At 32.7% G+C, this 22,246-nt stretch overlaps 1 protein-coding gene across 1 annotated transcript in view; it reads left to right on the top strand.

Annotated features, from left to right (window-relative positions):
• LOC148309264 (uncharacterized) overlaps positions 1-20,437 on the top strand; it is a 33,410-nt gene extending 12,973 nt beyond the window's left edge. The window contains exons 4-11 of the mRNA XM_088260406.1: positions 654-811; positions 3,891-3,996; positions 8,606-8,761; positions 9,739-9,909; positions 10,846-10,983; positions 11,375-11,460; positions 12,274-12,459; positions 16,989-20,437. Of these exons, the coding sequence (XP_088116532.1) occupies positions 654-811; positions 3,891-3,996; positions 8,606-8,761; positions 9,739-9,909; positions 10,846-10,983; positions 11,375-11,460; positions 12,274-12,459; positions 16,989-17,210 (1,223 nt within the window). The 3' untranslated portion in view covers positions 17,211-20,437. The remainder of the gene's footprint in view (positions 1-653; positions 812-3,890; positions 3,997-8,605; positions 8,762-9,738; positions 9,910-10,845; positions 10,984-11,374; positions 11,461-12,273; positions 12,460-16,988) is intronic.
• The last annotated feature ends 1,809 nt before the right edge of the window (positions 20,438-22,246 follow it).

Genomic DNA, 22,246 nt, shown 5'->3' with positions numbered 1-22,246 from the left:
CATGATAACTGAGATTTTATCCTGCATTGGTGTGTTACCTCATATTGTTGTAAGTGGTAATGCACCAATTCATTCATTGGTGTGTTACCTCATATTGCCATAAGTAGTAGTAACGTACCAATTATACTAAAATCTAAGTAATCTATATTTATACATGATTACCGAGATTTTAACTATGCATATGTGTGTAACCTTATATTGCTGTAACTGGTAACACACCAATTCTGGTGAATATCTATGTTAATACATATTTACCAAGATTTTAACATGTATCGGTGTATTACCGCACATTGCTGTGACTGGTAACACTCCAATTCTGATGAATATCTATGTTAATACATATTTACCAAGATTTTAACCTGTATTGGCGTATTACCGCATATTGCTGTGACTGGTAACACTCCAATTCTGGTGAATATCTATGTTAATACATATTTACCAAGATTTTAACATGCATTGGTGTATTACCGCATATTGCTGTGACTGGTAACACTCCAATTCTGGTGAATATCTGTTAATACATATTTACCAAGATTTTAACCTGCATTGGTGTATTACCGCATATTGCTGTAACTGGTAACGCGCCAATTCAAGATAAAATCTATATTTATACACGATTACCGTAATTTTAACCTGCATTGGTGTGTTACCAGTTACAGCGACTTGCGGGAAGGAGATAAAGAACAACATAACTTACTTCATCTCTCCCGAGTTCCCGAGTCTGGCCAGGAGTATGGATAGTTGTACCCTGACGGTACACAAGATGGAGGGGGCTTCACAACTTCGACTGGACTTTGTTCACTTCAACTTGGTAAGACTATATTAATAACTTATCCCCTTAAATTTGTTTCAATTTAAAATCTTGCTTAAATTATTTAAAAAAAAATCTAAGTACTTCCTTCATTTAAACGTAAAACTCATATAGTACCTACATATTTGATAACTTTTTTCATCTTTTTGATTTTTGTTTTCTGTTCAAATCAAATTTTTGCAGTTTATATTAGCACTTTTAATCATATTTTATTTCTGATATCTATTGTATTCTTACCAGTGCCCTTTTTTTAAAACCTAAAAGAAAATGTATACCCACACACAGGCTATGCCTTTGTGAGATTTTTTTGTTTGTACTTGTAATTATAATATATTGTAATTTATTATTAGATTAAAACCAATATTTTTAGCTTTTCCACTTTTTTATTTGACCAGCGACCGGGTTTCGTCGTTACCGACATCATCAGACTGGTGAGAGGCTATACAAATTGTTATGTTATATATAAAAGAAGGCAGGAGTTGATAACCATGATTTGATATAATTTTATGAGAAATTAATTTAATTTTAGTGAATTTAAGTATTGTATGATATTTTAAATATTTTTTATAAAAGTTTTTTTGTATTGAAAGCACGATTTTATATAAAGTTAAAATATTGGTTTTAATCTAATAATAAATTAAAAATGCAATTCCATCACGAAGTGTCAGTGGATAATATAAATCTATTATAATATATTGTGATATGCAAACGAAAAAAAACTATATTACAATATGCTAACTAACTCAGACGTACTTTGCGCATGTTCATTGCCTATTGTGTTATTATTCAAAAAGGTAATCGCTCTTTTCGACGATGGTATGCAAGTCTGAGTGTTTGAGCGTCGTGATCGAACCAGGCATTCATTGAGAGTTTGAAATATAAAGAAAAAAACAGTTCAAGGCATGCGAGATATAGAATCAGTTTTGTGTTAGATTATGCGCTATTTTTTGTAAATGTATGGCTACATTACTCATCTGACTACAGCAGATGAAATGACATACTTAATAGAGGATGGATTACTGTTTTATCTATTATATATTTGTAATAAATTTGACTTACTTAATTTTGTTTTGCTAGGTAACAAAACGGATATTTATTTATTTTATTTTCGGTTTCATTAACATTTTAAAAATTGTGATCGGAACTGTTTTAAAATGGCAAATTATAATGTTATATTCCTACGTTATATGGTTAAAACGTTATCTTGTGTATAGAATGCCTTGGTTTTTTAAATCGATTTTTACGAAAATTCTAAAGGTTTTGAATTGTTTAGAGAAAAATCTCGTATCATCAGGGTTTTTCGACCACGAATTTTATTTACATGAATTTGTTTTACATGTTAAATACAAATTATTTTGACTTGAGTAGGCACTTCTTTTGTGCCAACACAGAACGCATTCCACTGGTGAGGAAGAGGGTCAAAGCAGATATAATAATAAATCTACTTTGTATAATAATTGTATTATAAAATCTTATAATCTCTAATATAAATTAGTGAATCCAATCACCATGGCATTTTTACTTTATATTTACTTGTGCAAATTGGCTGATATTTGATCATCATAGTAAGAAAATTTCCCGATAAGTATTCATTAACTACTAGACATCCGAACATGTTTCAAAAGCTTAACGCACAAACGACAATAATCTTCTAATAAAACGTGTAGACAAGGTGCTATAAGGCGGTTAATTGGGCGTTCTGTTATTGGAGTAGTTACGCGACCAGTTCTCGCCTCTTGTCGCTGAGTTCCAACAACTGTTAGTGGCCTAGTCTCTGCGCAAGGCAGAGGATTCTCTCGGTACTCGAGCTTTAAGTAATTGCCACATGAGATGAGTGCCATCCCTGACGACCTGGACCCGATTACACACGTATTCATGTACACATGTACACACACATATCTATAAAACTGTTCATCGTGTCCATTTCCTCTATGATAAGTTAGAAATAGCACTAAAACACATACACATACACATCTTATCGGGTTGTCACTATCTACATACATATTATTTTTTGACATCTCATCAAAGATGAAGAAGAATATGGAAGTCTGGGCGTTGGGCTAGATGTCTCGATTCAAGAACAATTTTCAATATTGGTTCATATATATATAGAACTTCCAAGAATTTGAGCAGTGTGTTAGTCAAGAATGGGTAGAATTGGTGAATGTTACACGTGTGTAAAGTGATCACTTGATGTCAAAAAATAATATGAAAAATAACTCCTGTAATTGGAGATAATCCAGTTTTGTGAACAAGTATTTGGACACTCTCAAAATGTTGTAACTACATACATGTTCTTCAATAAATTTTATTCAAGCTCACATAAGAATGGTGTGAAACATATCGAAACTTCACTTTTTACGAAAAGAGGCATGCATAATTTGATTAATTTTTATATACTGGGTGGCACAAAATCAATCACCCTATCGGAAGATGTTATAATTTTTGCAAATGGCGTCGTACGTCAATCATATTTACTACAAAAGATCTTTTAAGATAAAGCCTGAATGTTTTTTCTCCATTGGAAAAATATTTAGTGTATTTAAAAAAATAATTAAATCATACCTTTTCTTCAAAATGCAAAGACAACACTTTCTGCCCCTGTAGCGGGTAAATATTAAGTTAAAAATATGCCGCTTTTGCTGGGATATAGTACATTTTCTGGGTATTCCGAAAACATGCACAACTGAAAATCAACGATTTTTGATATATGACGTTGTTGAAAGGAGCGAGCGAATATATATATATATATATATATATATATATATATATATATATATATATATATATATATATATATATATATATATATATATATATATATATATATATATATATATATATATATATATATATATAAGACGACTGTGTCGGGTTGTGGTCCCGTGGTTAGTGCCGCGGACTATTACGAGAGTATCTCAGTTTGAACCCACTCTACCACAATTTGATACCTATTTCTAATCATTATGATGGCTCATTAGCCGCTTAGGCTCACAGAAACACTTATATTTCTCATGACTGTAAAATCTAAAAATGATCTTTTAAATTTCTTCATTTACATGATTACGTTTTTTTTCAGGGACAACCCAATAGACTTACTGGAGAATGTGACTCTGATCGTTTCGTACTATCGGGAGGAAGTTCCAAAGATTTCAGCCTATGTGGAATGAATAGTGGACAACACAGTGAGTACAGATAGTTAATAATAACAAAACTAAGTAACTAACTAACCATACACCGCTTTCCCGCAGGATTAGGCAGAGAGAATAGAACGCCACACCACTCTGTCTTTGCAAACATTCTTCGCCTCTTCCACATTCGTGCATATCCTCACACATACGCGCCGATTATTCCAACTTCTAACCTGACCCTAGCAAGTATTTGATAAATCTGATCATACCAAGTTATCCTCGGTCTTCTATATTCGCCTCGTAAATTTATTTTGGCGTTCTTTTCTCACCCATTCGTTCCACATGCCCAAACCATATTTATTTATTTATTTATTGAACGGCTGAAGCCTTTAAAGTAATACATATAATACATATATACAGTATCTAATACAAAAAAAAAATATCAGTACACATCTGGCATACATAATTTTGCCGCACATTCGTCTAAAGGATCGCATTTAGACTGCATTCAGTCTACTTTGATCCTTCTTTTGCCAAATTTTGCTTCATTAAAATGAAGAAAAATTTGGCAAAAGCTGGCCCTGGTCCAGCATTAAAATGCTGGACCAGGGCTCCGTTGTATACTGCTAGATTAGTTTATTTTTTATTGTATTTTATATGCTGTATTTGCCATATTAATCCTCTTGCACACTTCACCTCATGATTAAAATAAAATCAATAAGTTAACTAGAAAACAAGTCAAAATCATACAATACAAAAGTGTGTTTAAAAAAAAAATACCCAGTTAAACAAATTGGATGGAGATCCCTTTTGTATAAATATTGAAGCTTCATTACTAAATCCCATGCGTCATAAAAAGTAATTGGTTGATTGAAAATGCAGACAGCCTTATTGAGTGTTTCAACTTCTTTGAACTGCTTTGAATATCCGTCAGGAAAACCCATTTTTTGCTTCCTCTGTCATTCTTCAGGTGCCATCTAAACCAGTGGTTCCCAAAGTGGTCCTTACGGACCCCCAGGGGTTTCCAGAATATTTCAGGGGTATATTAAAATTAATTTCTGTGTCCCTGAACATCGTCAGTGGGTCTTAGCAAAGTTTAATATAAAATAATGAAAAAATGACACATAAAAAAAAAAGAAATTATAAAAAAGAACAATGAATAAATTATTTTTATTCTTCTTCTTCAAACCCTTATCCGCAACCCAATGGTGCATAGGGCACTGCATCATATAAACCCAGTGATATTTTGATCGTTAACACATGAAGGAAAGGTGAACAGCCATCCACTTCAGGTACCAGTCCAGGATAATGTTGAATAAATATAAGAGTGAAAAAATCACATATTTATTTGACCCTCCCCCCTGGGAATCGAACCCGGGACCACCAGAACGTTAGCCGAGCATGCTGACCATTGCACTACGGAGGCGGAATAAATTGTAAGCTAATTTTAAAACGAATTTCGTCAACGGTAATAATGCCATCTTCCTCACTCTTCATATTATTGTCACCTCTCCTTGTAAAAAATGCACCTTCTCTAATAACTTTTAAGAAACGTCTGAGACATTACTATCTATCATTAGAATCCTAACTATCCATCAAACCTCCTTCCTTAGTTTTTCCCTCTACCTCCTTAATTCCCTTTTTTTGCCTTCGTTATTATCATAAATTTGTTATTTATGTTTTTTTTTTAAATATTCAAGTACTATCTACCCTCTGATTGCAAACAGCTATATATGGTATCAAACGTTTCGACCAAAATCACTAGTCTGTTTTTGGTTGGGCCCACAATAAGCCCGCCAATGTACCTACTTATTAATTTTATGTACATGATGTTTAAATAAATAAATAAATAAATAATTTAAAATCTGGAGTAAGACACCGAACAGAGAGAAAATATTTCTTCAACAAAACATTTTATTTATATTTTATTTTAATGTCACCTACCACGCAAGATAAGTTAAATTTGTAATGTTTCTAATATGCAATTTTTTTTTTCACACAGGGTCTGTCAGTAAGTTTTGACTGTGAAAAAGGATTCGTTGGCCAAAAGAGTTTGGTAACCACAGATCTATTGGGTATCACAAACCCAGTTACGATACCTGAGATTGAGATTGTTTTATTTTAAATGTTGACCCATTCAGATTGGCAAAAACTTTGTTGAGAGCATCAATCATATTGAGGAACATCAATTTATACATTTCGATTCTACAAATCGCCCACTCCTTTCAAAAACGTCATAAATCAAAAATCGTAAATTTTCAGTTGTACATGTTTTCGGAATGCCCAGAAAATGTACTATATCCCAGCAAAAGAGGCATATTTTTAACTCAATATTTATCCTCTACAGGGCAGAAAGTGTTGTTTTTGCATTTTGAGAAAAATGTATTGTTTAATTATTTTTTAAAATATTCTAAATATTTTTCAAATGCAGAAAAAATCTTCAGGTTTTACCTAAAATGATCTATTGCACAGTAAAAAGTTTAATAAGTGGCTTGATATTTATTTTTAATACATTGTGTTATATTTTTAAACTTTAAAAACGTTCTCCTGAAAAATCAAGTTTTTTGATTTATGACGTTCTTGAAAGGAGTGAGCGAAATGTTGTTCACGATTATTTTTAACATTACGAATAATTTACAACATTTTCTAATCTCCAATTACAGGTTATTAGATTAAAACCAATATTTTTAGCTTTTCCACTTTATTTTTATTTGACCAGCGACCGGGTTTCGTCGTTACCGACATCATCAGACTGGTGGGAGGCTATACAAATTGTTATGTATATATATATATATATATATATATATATATATATATATATATATATATATATATATATATATATATATATGTATATATATATATATATATATATAGATATATATATATATATATATATATATATATATATATATATATATATATATATATATATATATATATATATATATATATATATATATATATATATATATATATATATATATAAAACAAGGCAAGAGTTGATAACCATGATTTGATATAATTTTATTAAAAAATAAATTTAATTTCACTGAATTTAAGTATTGTATGATATCAAAAATATTTTTTTATAAAAAAAATATATACATTTTTAATATCATACAATACTTAAATTCACTAAAATTAAATTAATTTCTCAATAAAATTATATCAAATCATGGTTATCAACTCCTGCCTTGTTTTATATATATATAACATAACAATTTGTATAGCCTCCCACCAGTCTGGTGATGTCGGTAACGACGAAACCCGGTCGCTGGTCAAATAAAAATAAAGTGGAAAAGCTAAAAATATTGGTTTTAATCTAATAATATATTAAAAATGCAATTCCATCACGAAGTGTCAGTGGATAATATAAATCCAATTATATGTAGGAGTTATTTTTCATATTATTTTTGACATCTCATCAAAGATGAAGAAAAATATGGAAGTCTGGGCATTTACGGAGCTGACGACTGTCATAGGCTGGTTTAAGTGATCACTTTGAGAGTTTCTGCTCAATAAAAAGCTTCTTTTCAACTCACCAATAGATGTTTCTAGTGAAGTTCTAGTGATTCAAGAACAATGTTTCAAAATTGGTTCATATTTATAGAACTTCCAAGAAGTTGAGTAGTGTGGTTTCAATAATGGGTAGAATTGGTGAACGTTACACGTGTGTAAAGTGATCACTTAAAACAGCCTATGACAGTCGTCAGCCCCCTAAATGCCTAGACTTCCATACTCTTCTTCATCTTTGATGAGATGTCAAAAAAAATATTACGAATTATATTGTTCATCGATATGGCACCAACTTTGTGAAATGACAACTTTTAAATATTAAAAAAATATATATGATTTTATTTAATTAGTAAATGAGACTTCCAATAAATAATTTTAATTTAATTTCTTTGCTTGATATTTGTACTTTTAACTTATATTAATATTAGTAAGGCTGTTCCTCTGCAAAAAAGAGACTAAGCTCTTGTGCTCGGAGAGGGACTTACACTCAATAATATAGTTTAATTAAGAATGTAATATAGCCCTTTTTTTGCATATTTTTTTTTGTGTTTTCAAATGAAAAAAAAAACGTTTTCTGTGGTTTCTGAATTAGGGATATGGAATGATGATTTTTTTGGATAAGTTTTTATTGTTGTTTCTTTCTTGTAGAATTCCAAATGTCCATTTGTCTGCCTCCGTAGTTTAATGGTCAGCGTGTTTAGCTACCATGCTGGAGGTCCCGGGTTCGATTCCCAGGGGGGCGGGGTGAAAATAAATATTAGTGATTTACACTGTAATATTTATTTAACTTTACCCTGGACTGGTTCCTGAAGCGCATGAGTGATCACCTTGCCTTCACATGAAGGCAAGGTGATCACTTACATAAGTAATGATCAAGATGACACTGCGTCAATTCCATGCAGTGCCCAATTGCACCATTGGGTGCGGATTAGGGTTTTAAGTAAGTATGTATTCCTTATTAATGGATCCTTCTTTTGCCAACTTCACTAAGCGGTGTTGCATAAGCCGTAGCTAGATTTCAGAGTCACTTGGACGTTAGGTAATAAAAAAAAACCAACTTCACGTCCATCCATTAAGGTTGGCACCCAGACTGACTCTGTTATGTACTGCCAGTTTAGCTAATTGTGTTATGTTGTTATTACAGTTTACTACGATATCGACAACAAAGTCAAGTTTGTGACGATGAAATTGCGGCTGACGCGACCGACCCTCCAGCGACTGTGGGAAATAAGGGTCACTCAGATACCCTTCGGACAGCGAGCGCCTGCTGACTGTTTGCAGTACTTCACGACCCTTTCTGGTATGTCCAATTATATCACGGGTCCAACTTGTGTGACGATGGAATGTTTACAGTTCTTCACGACCCATTCTGGTATGTTCATGTAATATAATTATCACAGGTCCAACTTGTGTGACGATGGAATGTTTGCAGTTCTTCACGACCCTTTCTGCTTTGTCCAATTATATCACAGGTTCAACTTGTGTGATGATGGAATGTTTGCGTTACTTAACGACCGTTACTGGTATGTCCAATTATATCACAAACTCAACTTGTGTGATGATGGAATGTTTGCAGTACTTCACGACCCTTTCTGGTATGCCCAATTATGAACCCGGATTATTTTACATACTGGAAAACACCTGAAAACCTGATTTTCTATTTTTACGCACCTTATACTTTGACTATTTATTTTATTCACAACACTTTGAGTCTGTCCAGATTTGTATTTATCCAAATATGAACCATACTCAAAATATATATCCATACTAAAAATTTTATGATATTATTAATTGTTCTCTGAGCTATTCTTAACTGAAGATGCTTTTTACATTTTTTTATTATTTTTTGACATCTTCACATAGATGAAGATGAATATGGAAATCTGGGTATTTACGGGGCTGACGACCGTCATAGGCTAGTTTAAGTGATCACTTTACACACGTGTAAAATTCACTAATCTACCCACGATTGATAACCACACTGCTCAAATTCTTGGAACTTCTACATATATATACATATGTATATCAAAGAAAATAACAACTATGTATTTTTCCACATGAATTTTATTTGACAAGCTTTACCAGCAGCTTTCACCAGCAAAAAAAATAACATAGTTGTTATTTTATTTTATAAAATGCAGTTCCACTAAGAAATGTCAGGACATAACTTAAATATATAGTATTTATTTTGTTCAAGTTCGAAATGATGTGCTTGAATCACTAGAATTTCACTAGAGACATCTATGGTGAGTGATTTTTCACTTTGTCTGATTGCAGGCATAGTGCAGAGTTTCAACTTCGCCGAGAACGGTCGCCACTTGGCCGACCAGAATTACAGAGCGTGCGTGAGGCAAAGCAGGGGAATGTGCTCGATAGCGTACGAACCTTGTGACAGTGACAGTTTTAGAATTGGACCGAGCATGGTTCAAGGAAACCAATATGGAATGGGTAAATATTTTTCCTACCTGTTTTTTATGAGTTCCTACCTTTTAATAACTTTTTTCTTTTAAAAACCATTTATTTAATATGAATGCGTATTTATATAATACGAATATTTATTAAAGAATAATTACGGAAGCCTGGGTATTTATGGATTTAATTATTTAAACTTCACGTACAGAAAATAAGTATATTGGCAGGTTTATTGGTAAAAAGCAAAGTCTTCCAACCAGCCAAAAAAAGACTAGTGATCAAGGTCAAGACATTTGATATCATATAATATATAGCTATTTGCAATCAAAGGGTAGATAGTACTTAAACATTTGAAAAAAGACAAATTACACATTGATGATAATAAGGAAGGCAAAGGAAAAAGGGAGTTTAGAGATGGAGATAGAGGGAAAAACTAAGGAAGGATTTTTGGTGGACATTTATATCGAAGAAAAAATTATGTTTTCAATACAAAAACGGTGTTTTAAGCAAAAAATTCATTTACCTACGTGAAATGTTACCTGGGTTAAAAGAAAATTATGTTGCGGGCTATCGAATATCCCGTCTTAAAAGCATTGTTTACTTTGAGGTGTGGTAATATAACACTCTCCTTATCATTCATCATTGCTTTATGTAATACCACTTAAAAATGTTTTTGAGTGGTATTACACAATGTGAACGATGAATGATAAGGAGAGTGTTGGGTAAATATCGTTAAACACTATTAGCTCTACCCGAAAAAGAAAGAAATGAAGGAAAAAAAAAAAAAAATTACTAAAAATTTTTTAAAGCTAATTAAACATCACGTTCTTCTGCATCAGGGGTAGGCAAAGAGAATAGAATGCCCCAAACTCTGTCTTGTATGCGATGACCGGTTAATTCTCCTACAAGTGTCAACTAAGTTGGAAGGAACACGATTCCTCATATCTTAATAATTTTTATATGACGTTCCAGTTTACGGAGGTCCTCCAGGGTTTGGTGGTGGAGGTCCTGGAAGCTTCGGGAGTGGACCTGGTGCGTTTGGTGGGTCTGGAACAGAATTCGTCAGCGGACCCGTCCAAGGAGTCGGACAGGTCCAAGATACTGGAGATGGTATGATTTTTTTCGAAACACTGACTTCGCGGTCATATTTTCAAAAATACATGTTTTATAACACATTTTATAAAAATATTATAAAGCATGTATTTTATTAAGATTTTCATTGATTTCTTAGCTCAGATCAGTAGTCGGCAAATTTATTAGCTAAATCGCCAAATATGCGCATTACAACGTTAATTTTATTTTTTATTTGAAGCACTAACTATGTGATTTTCCATTTTATAATTAAAATGTAACTCTGTTGTAAAATCACTATAGTGATTTTAATAAAGTTCATGCTTCAAAAATATTGTTTGCATGAATACGTAGAATCGAAAAAAAATAGACTCACCCTGATTATAATTATAGTTTAATATATATTTCTAATTTGAATTTAACATTTCAGTTCAAATGGTCGGAGATCTGCTGGAAAACGATGTTGTTGGTTCAGGAGATGGACCAGTTGCCATGAGGTCTGATGACCCTTACAATGTAAGTCTAGAATTATATACAGGAGTCGGCACTCGAAGTGCTACCAATTAAAAATGCTGTAATTTTGTCAATTTTGATTTTAAAACTTGAACTTCAGTATATATTGCAAAAACATTTCAAACTTAATTAGCACATTTTTTAACCTTTTCCGTACTGATTATCCAAAAATTACACTTGATCCGAAGGGGGATATCCAAAGATCCCAGTTCATATTTGTATGGAAATCGTAGTACGCAGCAAGTACAAACTCACAGTCAACTTTCCTATATCGGTAAGGTTTTCAATACATCTGTGAAATATGTCAGTTGAGGGATAAGTATTTAGTTGGCTGATTCCTTTTGAACATATGTAGGTGAAATTCATTCCAAATTATTAGACAAATATATTTTTTATGAATTATTTCATAAAAATATGGATAAACGTTACATGTTTCATATCAAGTTGAGACGCATTTTAAAATTGACATCTCATCCGTAGTGAATAATCCAGTGTCCGATATAATAAATAATTCTCTATCCATTATCTGCATCCAATGGTGCATAGGGCACTGCATCGTATAGAAGCAGTGTTATATTGTTCGTTAAATAGACGAAGGAAAAATGATAAGCCTTCCGCTTCAGGTACCAGTCCAAGGTCAAATGAAATAAATGTTAGACTGAAAAATCACTAATAATTATTTTGACCCTCTTGGTAATCGAACCCGGGACCTCCAGCATTCTAAACTATCACGCTAACCACTACACTATGGAGGCGGACTGGTAAATAATATCAATATTATTCTATATTTTATGTGCTATTTTTATATTGTTTTAGATTCCGCAAACGTTGTTCCACAATCCTTACAGCCAATTCCTGAGTTCTTCATCACAGGGTGATACGAATGACGATTTGTGGAGATACTCTGGGTACGGAAACTATGGGCAAGGAGTATCGTCCTTTGGCAGACTAGGCTGCAGGGACCGTATAGTCACACCGTGCGATGGAGACGAATTCTTAGGGGTGAGATTTCCAATTTCTCTTCATCCTCTTTTAACCCTTATAAGTAACGACATAGTTTAACCCTTATAAGGATAGTTCATAAGGAACGAGAGGAGGGAAGGAAAGGTGGTATCATATATGATAAAAATAGTGAAAGACATTGGTACCATAAACTAACCTAGGACACAAAATGCCAGTTCCCTTCTAGTGGAACGGAAGGTATGTTGAAGACAGTCAACAGTCCGGCTTCTCCTGAGGAGTTTACGTGGTTTTTCCCCAGCAATGAGTAAATTTTGAGAAGTTCCTGATTGGCTCACACTATATTATCCCTCCTGTTCCCAACACAGATTAAAATCTTTATTGAGTTAGAAGAAACAAAAATCCACTTCATGATCTATAAACCTTGTGCATAATAAGTAAGGTAAATAATTAAGGCAACTAACTCTCATAAAAAAAAAACCTTATCCGGTAGATCTCCGACCAAATTTAAGCATACAAAGAACTGGACACAAGAGATGAAATGAAATCAGGACTTAAATATTTTTTTATTCATCATTTATTTATTTATTGAATAATTTATATAGCGCCGTTTTCGTGAGAAATCACCTAAAGGACGCTTTACAATCATTTAGAGCTGTTCGTCATAGGCTACTACTACTACTGCTACTATCATCTTGCCGTTTAACCGCAGGGGTAGGCAGAGACGATGGAATGCATAGGCAATATCATAGGCAATGTGTGGTATTGCGTGTGCTGTTGTTACGTTCAATAGGAGGCGCTGCCATTGCGGTAAAAAACCTGTTTCATGAACTGAACCAACTATTAACTGATATTGTTACGGTGGAATTTTTCGAGCGAAACACAAATATTATCAATTTTTGTAACGCATTGATATGAGTGTTTAATTTAATTAAATTTAAATAAACTTTCCACACGTTTGCAGATATGATGTAACCTACCACTTTATGATAACACGATGTATGCTCGTCACAGGGTATTTATCAGTATTGTATAGTTCGTTCACATAAAATAATTTACAAAAATATTTTGATAATACTTTGTAGCATATTTCATAAACATTTTTGACATCTCAACATAGATGAATAAGAATATGGAAGTATGGGTATTACGACCTGTCATGGGCTGGTTAAGTGACCATAAAGTGATAAGTAATGCATACGTGTAACATTTGTCTTCACAAAATCTGACTCTGTCTCCACTAACGACTTATTTTATTCTTAAAAAACCCATAATCATGTAAATAATAAATATTATCCTTAATAAGTAGGTCCATAATTAAAATCATTATATTTTCAATAATTTACATATACCCACATCTTTGATAATAGATTCTGGGTTTGTCACTACTTAGGAGTTAATCATATTACAATATTTAATTGAAATTTTATTTATTTATTTATTTTATTAATTTTTTTACATAAATTGTACACATTTATTCAAAAGAACAATAAAAAACATTTTTTTTGCAGAGACCGCCCACTATCTTGTGTGTTTTGTCGGTGGAGTTCTTTTTACCTATTTTAACCACACTAAAAAGAGAGAAAAGATTAAAAATATAAACTATTTTACAATTTTCATAAAATAAACTCTTGATTATTTACCCATTCCTTTATTTTACCTCTGTTCCATTTTTTATTTTGACCTCTAAGGTTAGACGTTTATTTGTTGCCGACGGACCTTCGTCAGCAACAAATTAAAAATTTTCAATGATACATTGAAGTTTTCGACTCCCATATTTATTGTTAATTCTTAGTACTATCAAACCTTCGTTGTGGGTAAATTGTGTATCATATCAGACATAAATGAAGAATATGGATGTCTGGGATTATATTATTAATATTCAATATTTACTGTTTATGACCAGAGTTCTATATTTTTGGTACTTATGTTGAGAATGCGATCTCTCAGAGGAATGTGTGGCTAAACGATGTTTGATAGATGTTCGAATGATGAAATAAAGAAAGAAGGCAATAAGCACTATCGATAAAATTAAGAAAAGTGTGTTGAGATGGTTTAGACATGTGGAACGTATGAGTCAGGAAAGAACGGTTAAACAAATTTATGAGGCGAATGTAGTTGGAAAAAAGCAGAGGAAGACCGAGGAAAACTTGGCACAATCAAGTATACCAAATACTTGAAAGCCGCCGGGTCAGGAGTCATATTAATCGTCGGGTATGTATGAGGAGATGCATGAACGTGGAAGAGGCGAAAAATGTTTGCAAAGACAGAGTGGTGTGGCGTTCGATTCTCTCTGCCTACCCCTGCAGGGAAGCGGCGTGATGGTTAGTTAGTTAGTTATGTTGAGATATCAATGAAAATTAGGAAATATTATTAGGAAGTGTATTTTGGGTGAACGAAGTGTATTTACGTACTCCCGTCTCCACACTGCCACAGGGTTGTCCGGAAAACTTTAATTACACTCTCCACGTTTAATTACAAACTTGTCACCTGAATACCTTGTAGGGGAGAAGACCTGCAAGGGAGGGGGAAGTTCTGAGCGCCATTTAATTTAACCCTCTCGTACATAATAATTAAAAAATAGTAAAAAATATCAATAATATGAATACATTTAATGCAATCACAAGCAAGTTAATGAAAAAAACTTAAAATAAGTGATATTTATTTTTGGAAATATTGGTTTGTGCTTAAATTTTTAAGATTACTTGGCTTATGCTTTGAGCTTAAATCTATTAATATGAATAAATATATTCTTATCCGCACCCAATGGTGCATAGGGCACTGCATCGTAGCGACGCAGTGTTATCTTGATCGTTAATTGCATGAAGGCAAGGTGATCAGCCCTGCGCTTCTTGTACCAGTCCAGGGTGATATTAAATAAATATGATATTGAAAATCGGCCATATTTATTTTGACCCCCCTGGGAATCGAACCCGGGACCTCCAGCAGGGTAGCCAAACGCACTGACCACTGCGCTACGGAGGTGAACTTTGCATATATATATATATATATATATATATATATATATATATATATATATATATATATATATATATATATATATATATATATATATATATATATATATATATATATATATATATATATATATATATATATATATATATATATATATATATATATATATATATATATATATATATATATATATATATATATATATATATATATATATATATATATATATATATATATATATATATATATATATATATATATATATATATATATATATATATATATATATGTATATGTGTGTATGAATCATTGATAACTCGTTATGCGTTGCAATTATCATTAATTAACAACGAAATAAACCACTTTCTAAAAATGGTAGCTACTTTCAATGAACTCGAGTACGTTTTACCGTAGTTTTGATTAACGAGTTAATTTTTGTTACATTTATGAACAACTAGGTCATCAATGAAGATGGTGATAGAATTCAGAAACAACTTTCCGAATATTTTAAGATAAACGTATTGACATTTTAACATAGATGAAGCCGTACATAAGAGTCTTGGTATTTTACAGGGCTTACGACAAGTGATTGACTGGTTAAAGTGATCACTTAATACACATGTAACATTTGTTTTTATTTAGCTTAAAATCTACGTTGTACAACTTTTTTTAAAACCCTTATCCGCACCCCAATGGTGCATAGGGCACTGTGTCTTATAAACGCAGTGTTATCATGATCGCTTTACACATGAAGGAAAGGTGATCAGCCCTCCGCTTCAGGTACCAGTCCATGGTAATATTGAATAAATATTACAGTGAAAAAATTACATATATTTATTTTTACCCCCCTTGGGAATCGAACCCGGGACCTTCAGAACGGTAGCCTAGCGTGCTGACCATTACACTACGGAGGCGGACGAGACAACACAATTTGTACAACTTAGACTACCAAATTAAAAACAAATATTTTCACCAGTGTGGGAGTTATGCAAATAAAAAGGTCTCTCCTTAATACAAGCTTTCTAAATCCAACCACGGATGACTCCAGTGAACTCATATGTACATTGTCATGAGATTAACGATATATGCAGGAATTCCAAATTCTTGGAAGTTTTATAAATATGATCCAATTTCGAAACATTATTCTTGAATCAGTAGAATTTCAATAGATAAAATCTTTAGATTTGGGAACAACTATTTGGACACACTCAAAATGTTGTACCTGTGTACCTGCATATCATAGTCATACAGAAGAATGTGACCAAGTGCATTTTCTTTTACAAAAACGTGATCATTGACTGTTTGATATCTTACTAGCTTAATATTGCCCTGAAAAAAATCCCAAAGGATTTTAAACTTGGAAGTACTCGTATAATATATTGGCTTGTTAAAAATGACTAACTGCATTGATGTTTATTTTCTTGCCAAGCAAAAGTGACTTAAATGGCCCTCCTGAACATTTTACGTTTTATTAGTTGGTCACTTTCTCCTGTACGCCTACGATATTTTATATTCCAACAAATTGTTATCTTTTTTGAATAAATTTCCACTTCGTAATTATCTTACTTATCAATAAGTTATATTTTTTCCAGACCACATCGTACAGTCCCGGATCGTGCGACCCGTACCACTGCGGCGCCAGCCTGTGCCAGGGCCGGCCGCAGGGGCGGCGCGCCTCGCGGGCCCCCTGCCGCGTGGAGACCTCCGCCACGCCCTTCTTCCTGGCCGTGCGCTTCGGGCCCCCCGCGCCCAAACCCAACCCGGAGGCTAACATAGGGATGTGCCTCAAGTTCGAGCAGGTGCCTTGCGCTTGATCGAATGTTATTTTGTATATTAAAAGTATTGTTGACTTTGTGCTGTGGTATTAAGGTGGGGACTGACTTCCACATTTCGTCGTAAAGTAGCATTCGCAGCGATCATCCGACTTTGGATGGAGCACTCGGCTCGCTGTACTGACTATACGAATGCTCGCATCGTAACGCGTTACGTTACGACGAAACGACTCCGGTCAATCCCCAACTTAACACTCTCCTTAACATTCGTCGTTCACTTTGTGTAATACCACTTAAAAACTCTACTTCATGACTGCCGGTTCTCAAAAAAACATTCCGCCATCAGGTCAACTGTCATCTACAGTTGACCTGACACGACCACTATACAGTTAACCTGATGATGGAAATCATATTTTATATTTTAGAAGCATAATCAACTTTGTGGTGTGGTAAAAGAAGCAGAGGAAGACCAAGGAAAACTTGGAATTTTTAAGTAATTAATTTTAATTATTTATTTGAAAGTGATCGAATAGTCGAAGTGAGTGAATAATCGGCGGGTATGTATGAAAAGATGCAAGAAAGTGGAAGATGCGAAGAATGTTTGCAAAGACAGAGTGGTGTGGCGTTCTATTCTCTTTGCCTACTCCTGCGGGAAAGCAGCGTGAAGGTTACTTATTTACTTAGTTGGTTATATAAAAGTTAGTTTCAATATAAAAAAATCGTTAACTTTGTGGTTTGGTAATATAACACTCGTTATGTCCTGCATCGTTCAATCTGTTTAAGAACATTTATTAATTAATTGTTGAGAACATTTGTTCTTCAAACCCTCATCCGTACCCGATGGTCCATAGGGCTACATCATATGAACATAGTGTTATCTTGATCGTTAACACACGTATTATACAAAGAAAACGATGAATGATAAGGAGAGAGCATTGTTATTTGATGCAGATCAGGAGGCAGAATAATCGCCTAGTATGTATGAGGGAATGCATGAATGTGCTAGAGGCGAATGTCTGCAAAGACAGAGTGGTGTGGCGGTCAAAATATTCTCTCTGCCCACCCCTTCGGAGAAGCGGCGTGATGATTAAATTTATATATGTATTTAATAAATAGTGATGGTTTATTAAAAAAAATATCGGAGTAGTAAATTTTTAAAAGAGGTCGACCTGGAGATTATGTCAAATATCGCTCACTCCTTTCAACAACGTCATATATTAAAAATTGTCAATTTTCAGTTGTTCGTGTTTTCGAAATGCCCAGAAAACGTACTATATCCCAGCAAAAGCGGCATATTTTTAACTTAATATTTACCCGCTCTGCAGCGGATCTGCCCTGTGGCAGAAAGTGTCGTTTTTGCATTTGGAAGAAAAGGTGGATATTGTTTAATTTTTTTTCAAAAGACTAAATATTTTTCAAATAGAGAAAAAACATTCGGGTTTTACCTAAAAAGATTTGTTGCACGGTAAAAAGTTCAATAAGTGGCTTGATATTCATTTTTAATACATTTTATTATACTTTTTAACTTAAAAAACGACCTGAAAAATCAAGTTTTTTGATATATGACGTTGTTAAAAGGAGTGAGGTACATATGTACATTTGTAACATGTTGTATGTTGATTTTTATATGTTTATCTACATCACAGCAGTTATTAATCTCCTGATTATCTCTTGCTTCTTGCCTGTTGCCTATTGCCTCTTGCCCCGTTTCATTTCGGGCCCTGAGTTTCCGAGTGCCATGAGTAAGTCCGGCACTGGCAATAGCGACAGCAAATTACATATGTTATAAGGCAATAAGTACTCTCTCGAGTTACTTATTATGAAAATTGAACACGGGGCTTTGAGTAGCCCAATACAGCGCTCTTACAACTGGACTACATTGTAAACCATTAAAAAATTATATTTTTACACTCGTTAAATATTGCACATATTATAATATTGTATTATTTAGTTATTAATTATTATATTATAGTTTTTAAAGGTTTTGAGTAAAAGGGGTCAATTTATTTGTCATATACAGTAAAAACATCGATATAACGGACTTCTGGTTTGTATTGTTTTTTTTATATCTAAATACAGTGTTCGTATTTAAAGAAAAATATTTTAAGCCTATTTTTATAGTATAACGGACTTTCGGCCTTAACGGATAGCTCATCCCTACAATTATTCCGATGTATCGAGGTTTTACTGTACTGTATTTAACGGACTATAAGACACTACTGATTATAAGACGTACCTTAATTTGAAACAATTAAAAAAAACATTTTTACCTAAATATTTTTACCACGAAATTTTCAGTCTCTCGTGGAATATTTGTCAATTGTGATGTGTTTTTGTGTACTACAAAAGCACGCGTGGTATTGTGTAGTGAACTACATTTTTATCATACGATTCCCATCACTACAATGTTGCCATTCTATCAGAGAAAGGTTTCCCGTCACATTGAATATATGGCCATTTTTAAGACTGGCGGGAATTTCAAATCAAACACTGGATATTTTTATGTAAATTTCCAGTATGAGACGCACCTGAATATAGGAGGCATTATTTTGAAGAAAAAAGTGCATCTCATATAGTCCGTAAAATACGGTATATATTAAGAATTATTTATTAAACTATTTCATTTGTATATACTCGTTTTCATATTAAAAATTAGTTTTTATTTATTGTTTCGGCATTCACTTTGTGGTAAGACATGATGAAATTGTAGATGAGAACACTTGTTTTTTTTTTTTACCATTAAACTATTCTGACCCTTGGATGGAAGCATTTTTAACTTCCAAAACTAGTCGTTGAAATAAAATAAATATAATTCAAGTGGTAAAAGACAAGTGTTCTAATTTACAATTTTATTAGTTTTTGATTTCTATTTTATTATATTTTGTAAATTTCCGGTTATAAAAAGAAATAAGTCAATCATGGATTTTAGTGTATTCGGATATTCCACTTAAGCCTTATTTTTATTGACATGTCTATATGAATAAAAATGTGGAGAAACACAGATTTGGGAACAATAATTTATACAAATACAGAATGTCGAGAGGTTATTGTATTTTCTACTAATAAAACAATAATAAAAATTGGGAACATGGACAATGTGGGGGAGGTTTTAGTCATTATCGTATTGTTCATTATGGATTTATCATTATATATATAAATATATATTTTTAAGATTTATGTTTTTTTCATTATTTAATTGAAAAACCTTGAGGGTGAATTATTTTGAGAATTGTTGCGTTCTTACGAGCAAATTAATAATATTTATTTAATTAAAATTTGTGTTTTACTTGAAAATTATTAAAAGAGTATTCCCAATGTATACCCTCTTATGACCCCTGTTTGTACCCAATGGTGCTTAATATTGGAATTCCTAGAAAATGTACTATATCCCAGCAAAATCTGCATATTTTCAACTTAATATTTACCCGCTACAGGGCAGAAAATTTGTTTTTGCATTTTGAAGAAAAGGTATTGTTTAATTATTTTTTTTATATGCTAAATATTTTTCAAATGGAGAAAAAACATCCAGGTTTTGTTTTTTGTAAAAATTTTAATAAGTGGCTTGATATTTTTTTTAAATACGTTTTATTATATTTTTTAACTTTAAAAACGATCTCCTAAAAAATCAAGTTTTTTGACATATGACGTTGTTGAAAAGAGTGAGCGATATGTTAGAATAGTCTTAGTATAGTTGTTTGACTGTCATTAGTTGCAATTCGTTAAATATTCCCTCTGTGGGAGGCTGTTTCAAACCTTCACGTATTATTTTCTTGAGTTAAATGAGAGTAATTCTTAAATGCACATGTGTATCGACTAATGGTACTGGAACACTTACGATGAGGAAGACGGAAACGCGCAAATGAAGACATTTATTTATTTATCGAAAATTGTAAAAGTTATATGGGCGAGAAGAACAAAGCGACGCCAATAGACAAAGAGCGAGCGCGTTTGAATTTTAATCTTATCTGAGCACACCAATATTGGTCCTCCCACCCTTATATACGATTTTAAAGGAGTTGCATGTGGTGGGGACAATATTGTAAACATTTAAAAGTTTGTTCTTCTAGAATACATTTATGCCTTTATTTTTATACTTGAATATTATATTGTCAAAATATATCATCAAAAATGCGAAAATTTTTATGGCACATGCAAAAATACATAATGTTTTCAATATCCTTAAAGATTAGACAATGTCTATTCAATATTTTTATTTGACCAGCGACCGGGTTTCGTCGTTACCGACATCATCAGACTGGATGATGTCGGTAACGACGAAACCCGGTCGCTGGTCAAATAAAAAAGTGGAAAAGCTAAAAATATTGGTTTTAATCTAATAATAAATTAAAAATGCAATTCCATCACGAAGTGTCAGTGGATAATATAAATCTATTAATGTCTATTCGTTGCCTAGGCCATGTTGTGTTATCAGTACATTGAAATTAAGTGGAATATAAAATAAACTTTTCAATAAACTAATTTAGAAGAAACAACATGTAAGGCTTTGTTACCATTTACACAGATGCTTGACTGTCATGAGTTGTAATTAATGAATAATTCCTCTACAACATTTTGAGTGTGTCCAAATACTTGTTCACAAAATCTGGATTATCTCCAATTACAGGAGTTATTTTCATATTATTTTTTGAAATCTCATCAAAGATGAAGAATATGGAAGTCTGGGCATTTACGGGGCTTACGACCGTCATAGGCTGGTTTAAGTGATCACTTTACACACGTGTAACATTCACCAATTCTACCCATTAAATGCCCAGACTTCCATATTCTTCATCTTTGATGAGATGTCAAAAAATAATATGAAAATAACTCCTGTAATTGGAGATAATCCAGATTTTGTGAACAAGTATTTGGACACACTCAAAATGTTGTAAATAAATTATCTGGTCAAATTATAAGCTTAATAATAAAAATGAAAATGGTATTTTCTGGCGTTTCTCATGTGTGTGATTATAATCCAGGATTCGGATCTCACATACTAATATAAGAGTTTCTGCTTAATAAAAAGCTTCTTTACATCTCACCAATAGATGTCTCTAGTGAAGTTCTAGTGATTCATG

The sequence above is a fragment of the Brachycentrus maculatus genome, unplaced genomic scaffold, assembly GCF_059751285.1.
Source record: "Brachycentrus maculatus isolate JH-2025_06_01 unplaced genomic scaffold, ASM5975128v1 h1tg000134l, whole genome shotgun sequence".
NCBI classification, from domain to species: Eukaryota; Metazoa; Arthropoda; class Insecta; order Trichoptera; family Brachycentridae; genus Brachycentrus; species Brachycentrus maculatus.
Note: the sequence above shows the minus strand (reverse complement) of the source record. Positions and strands in the feature narration are given on the sequence as shown.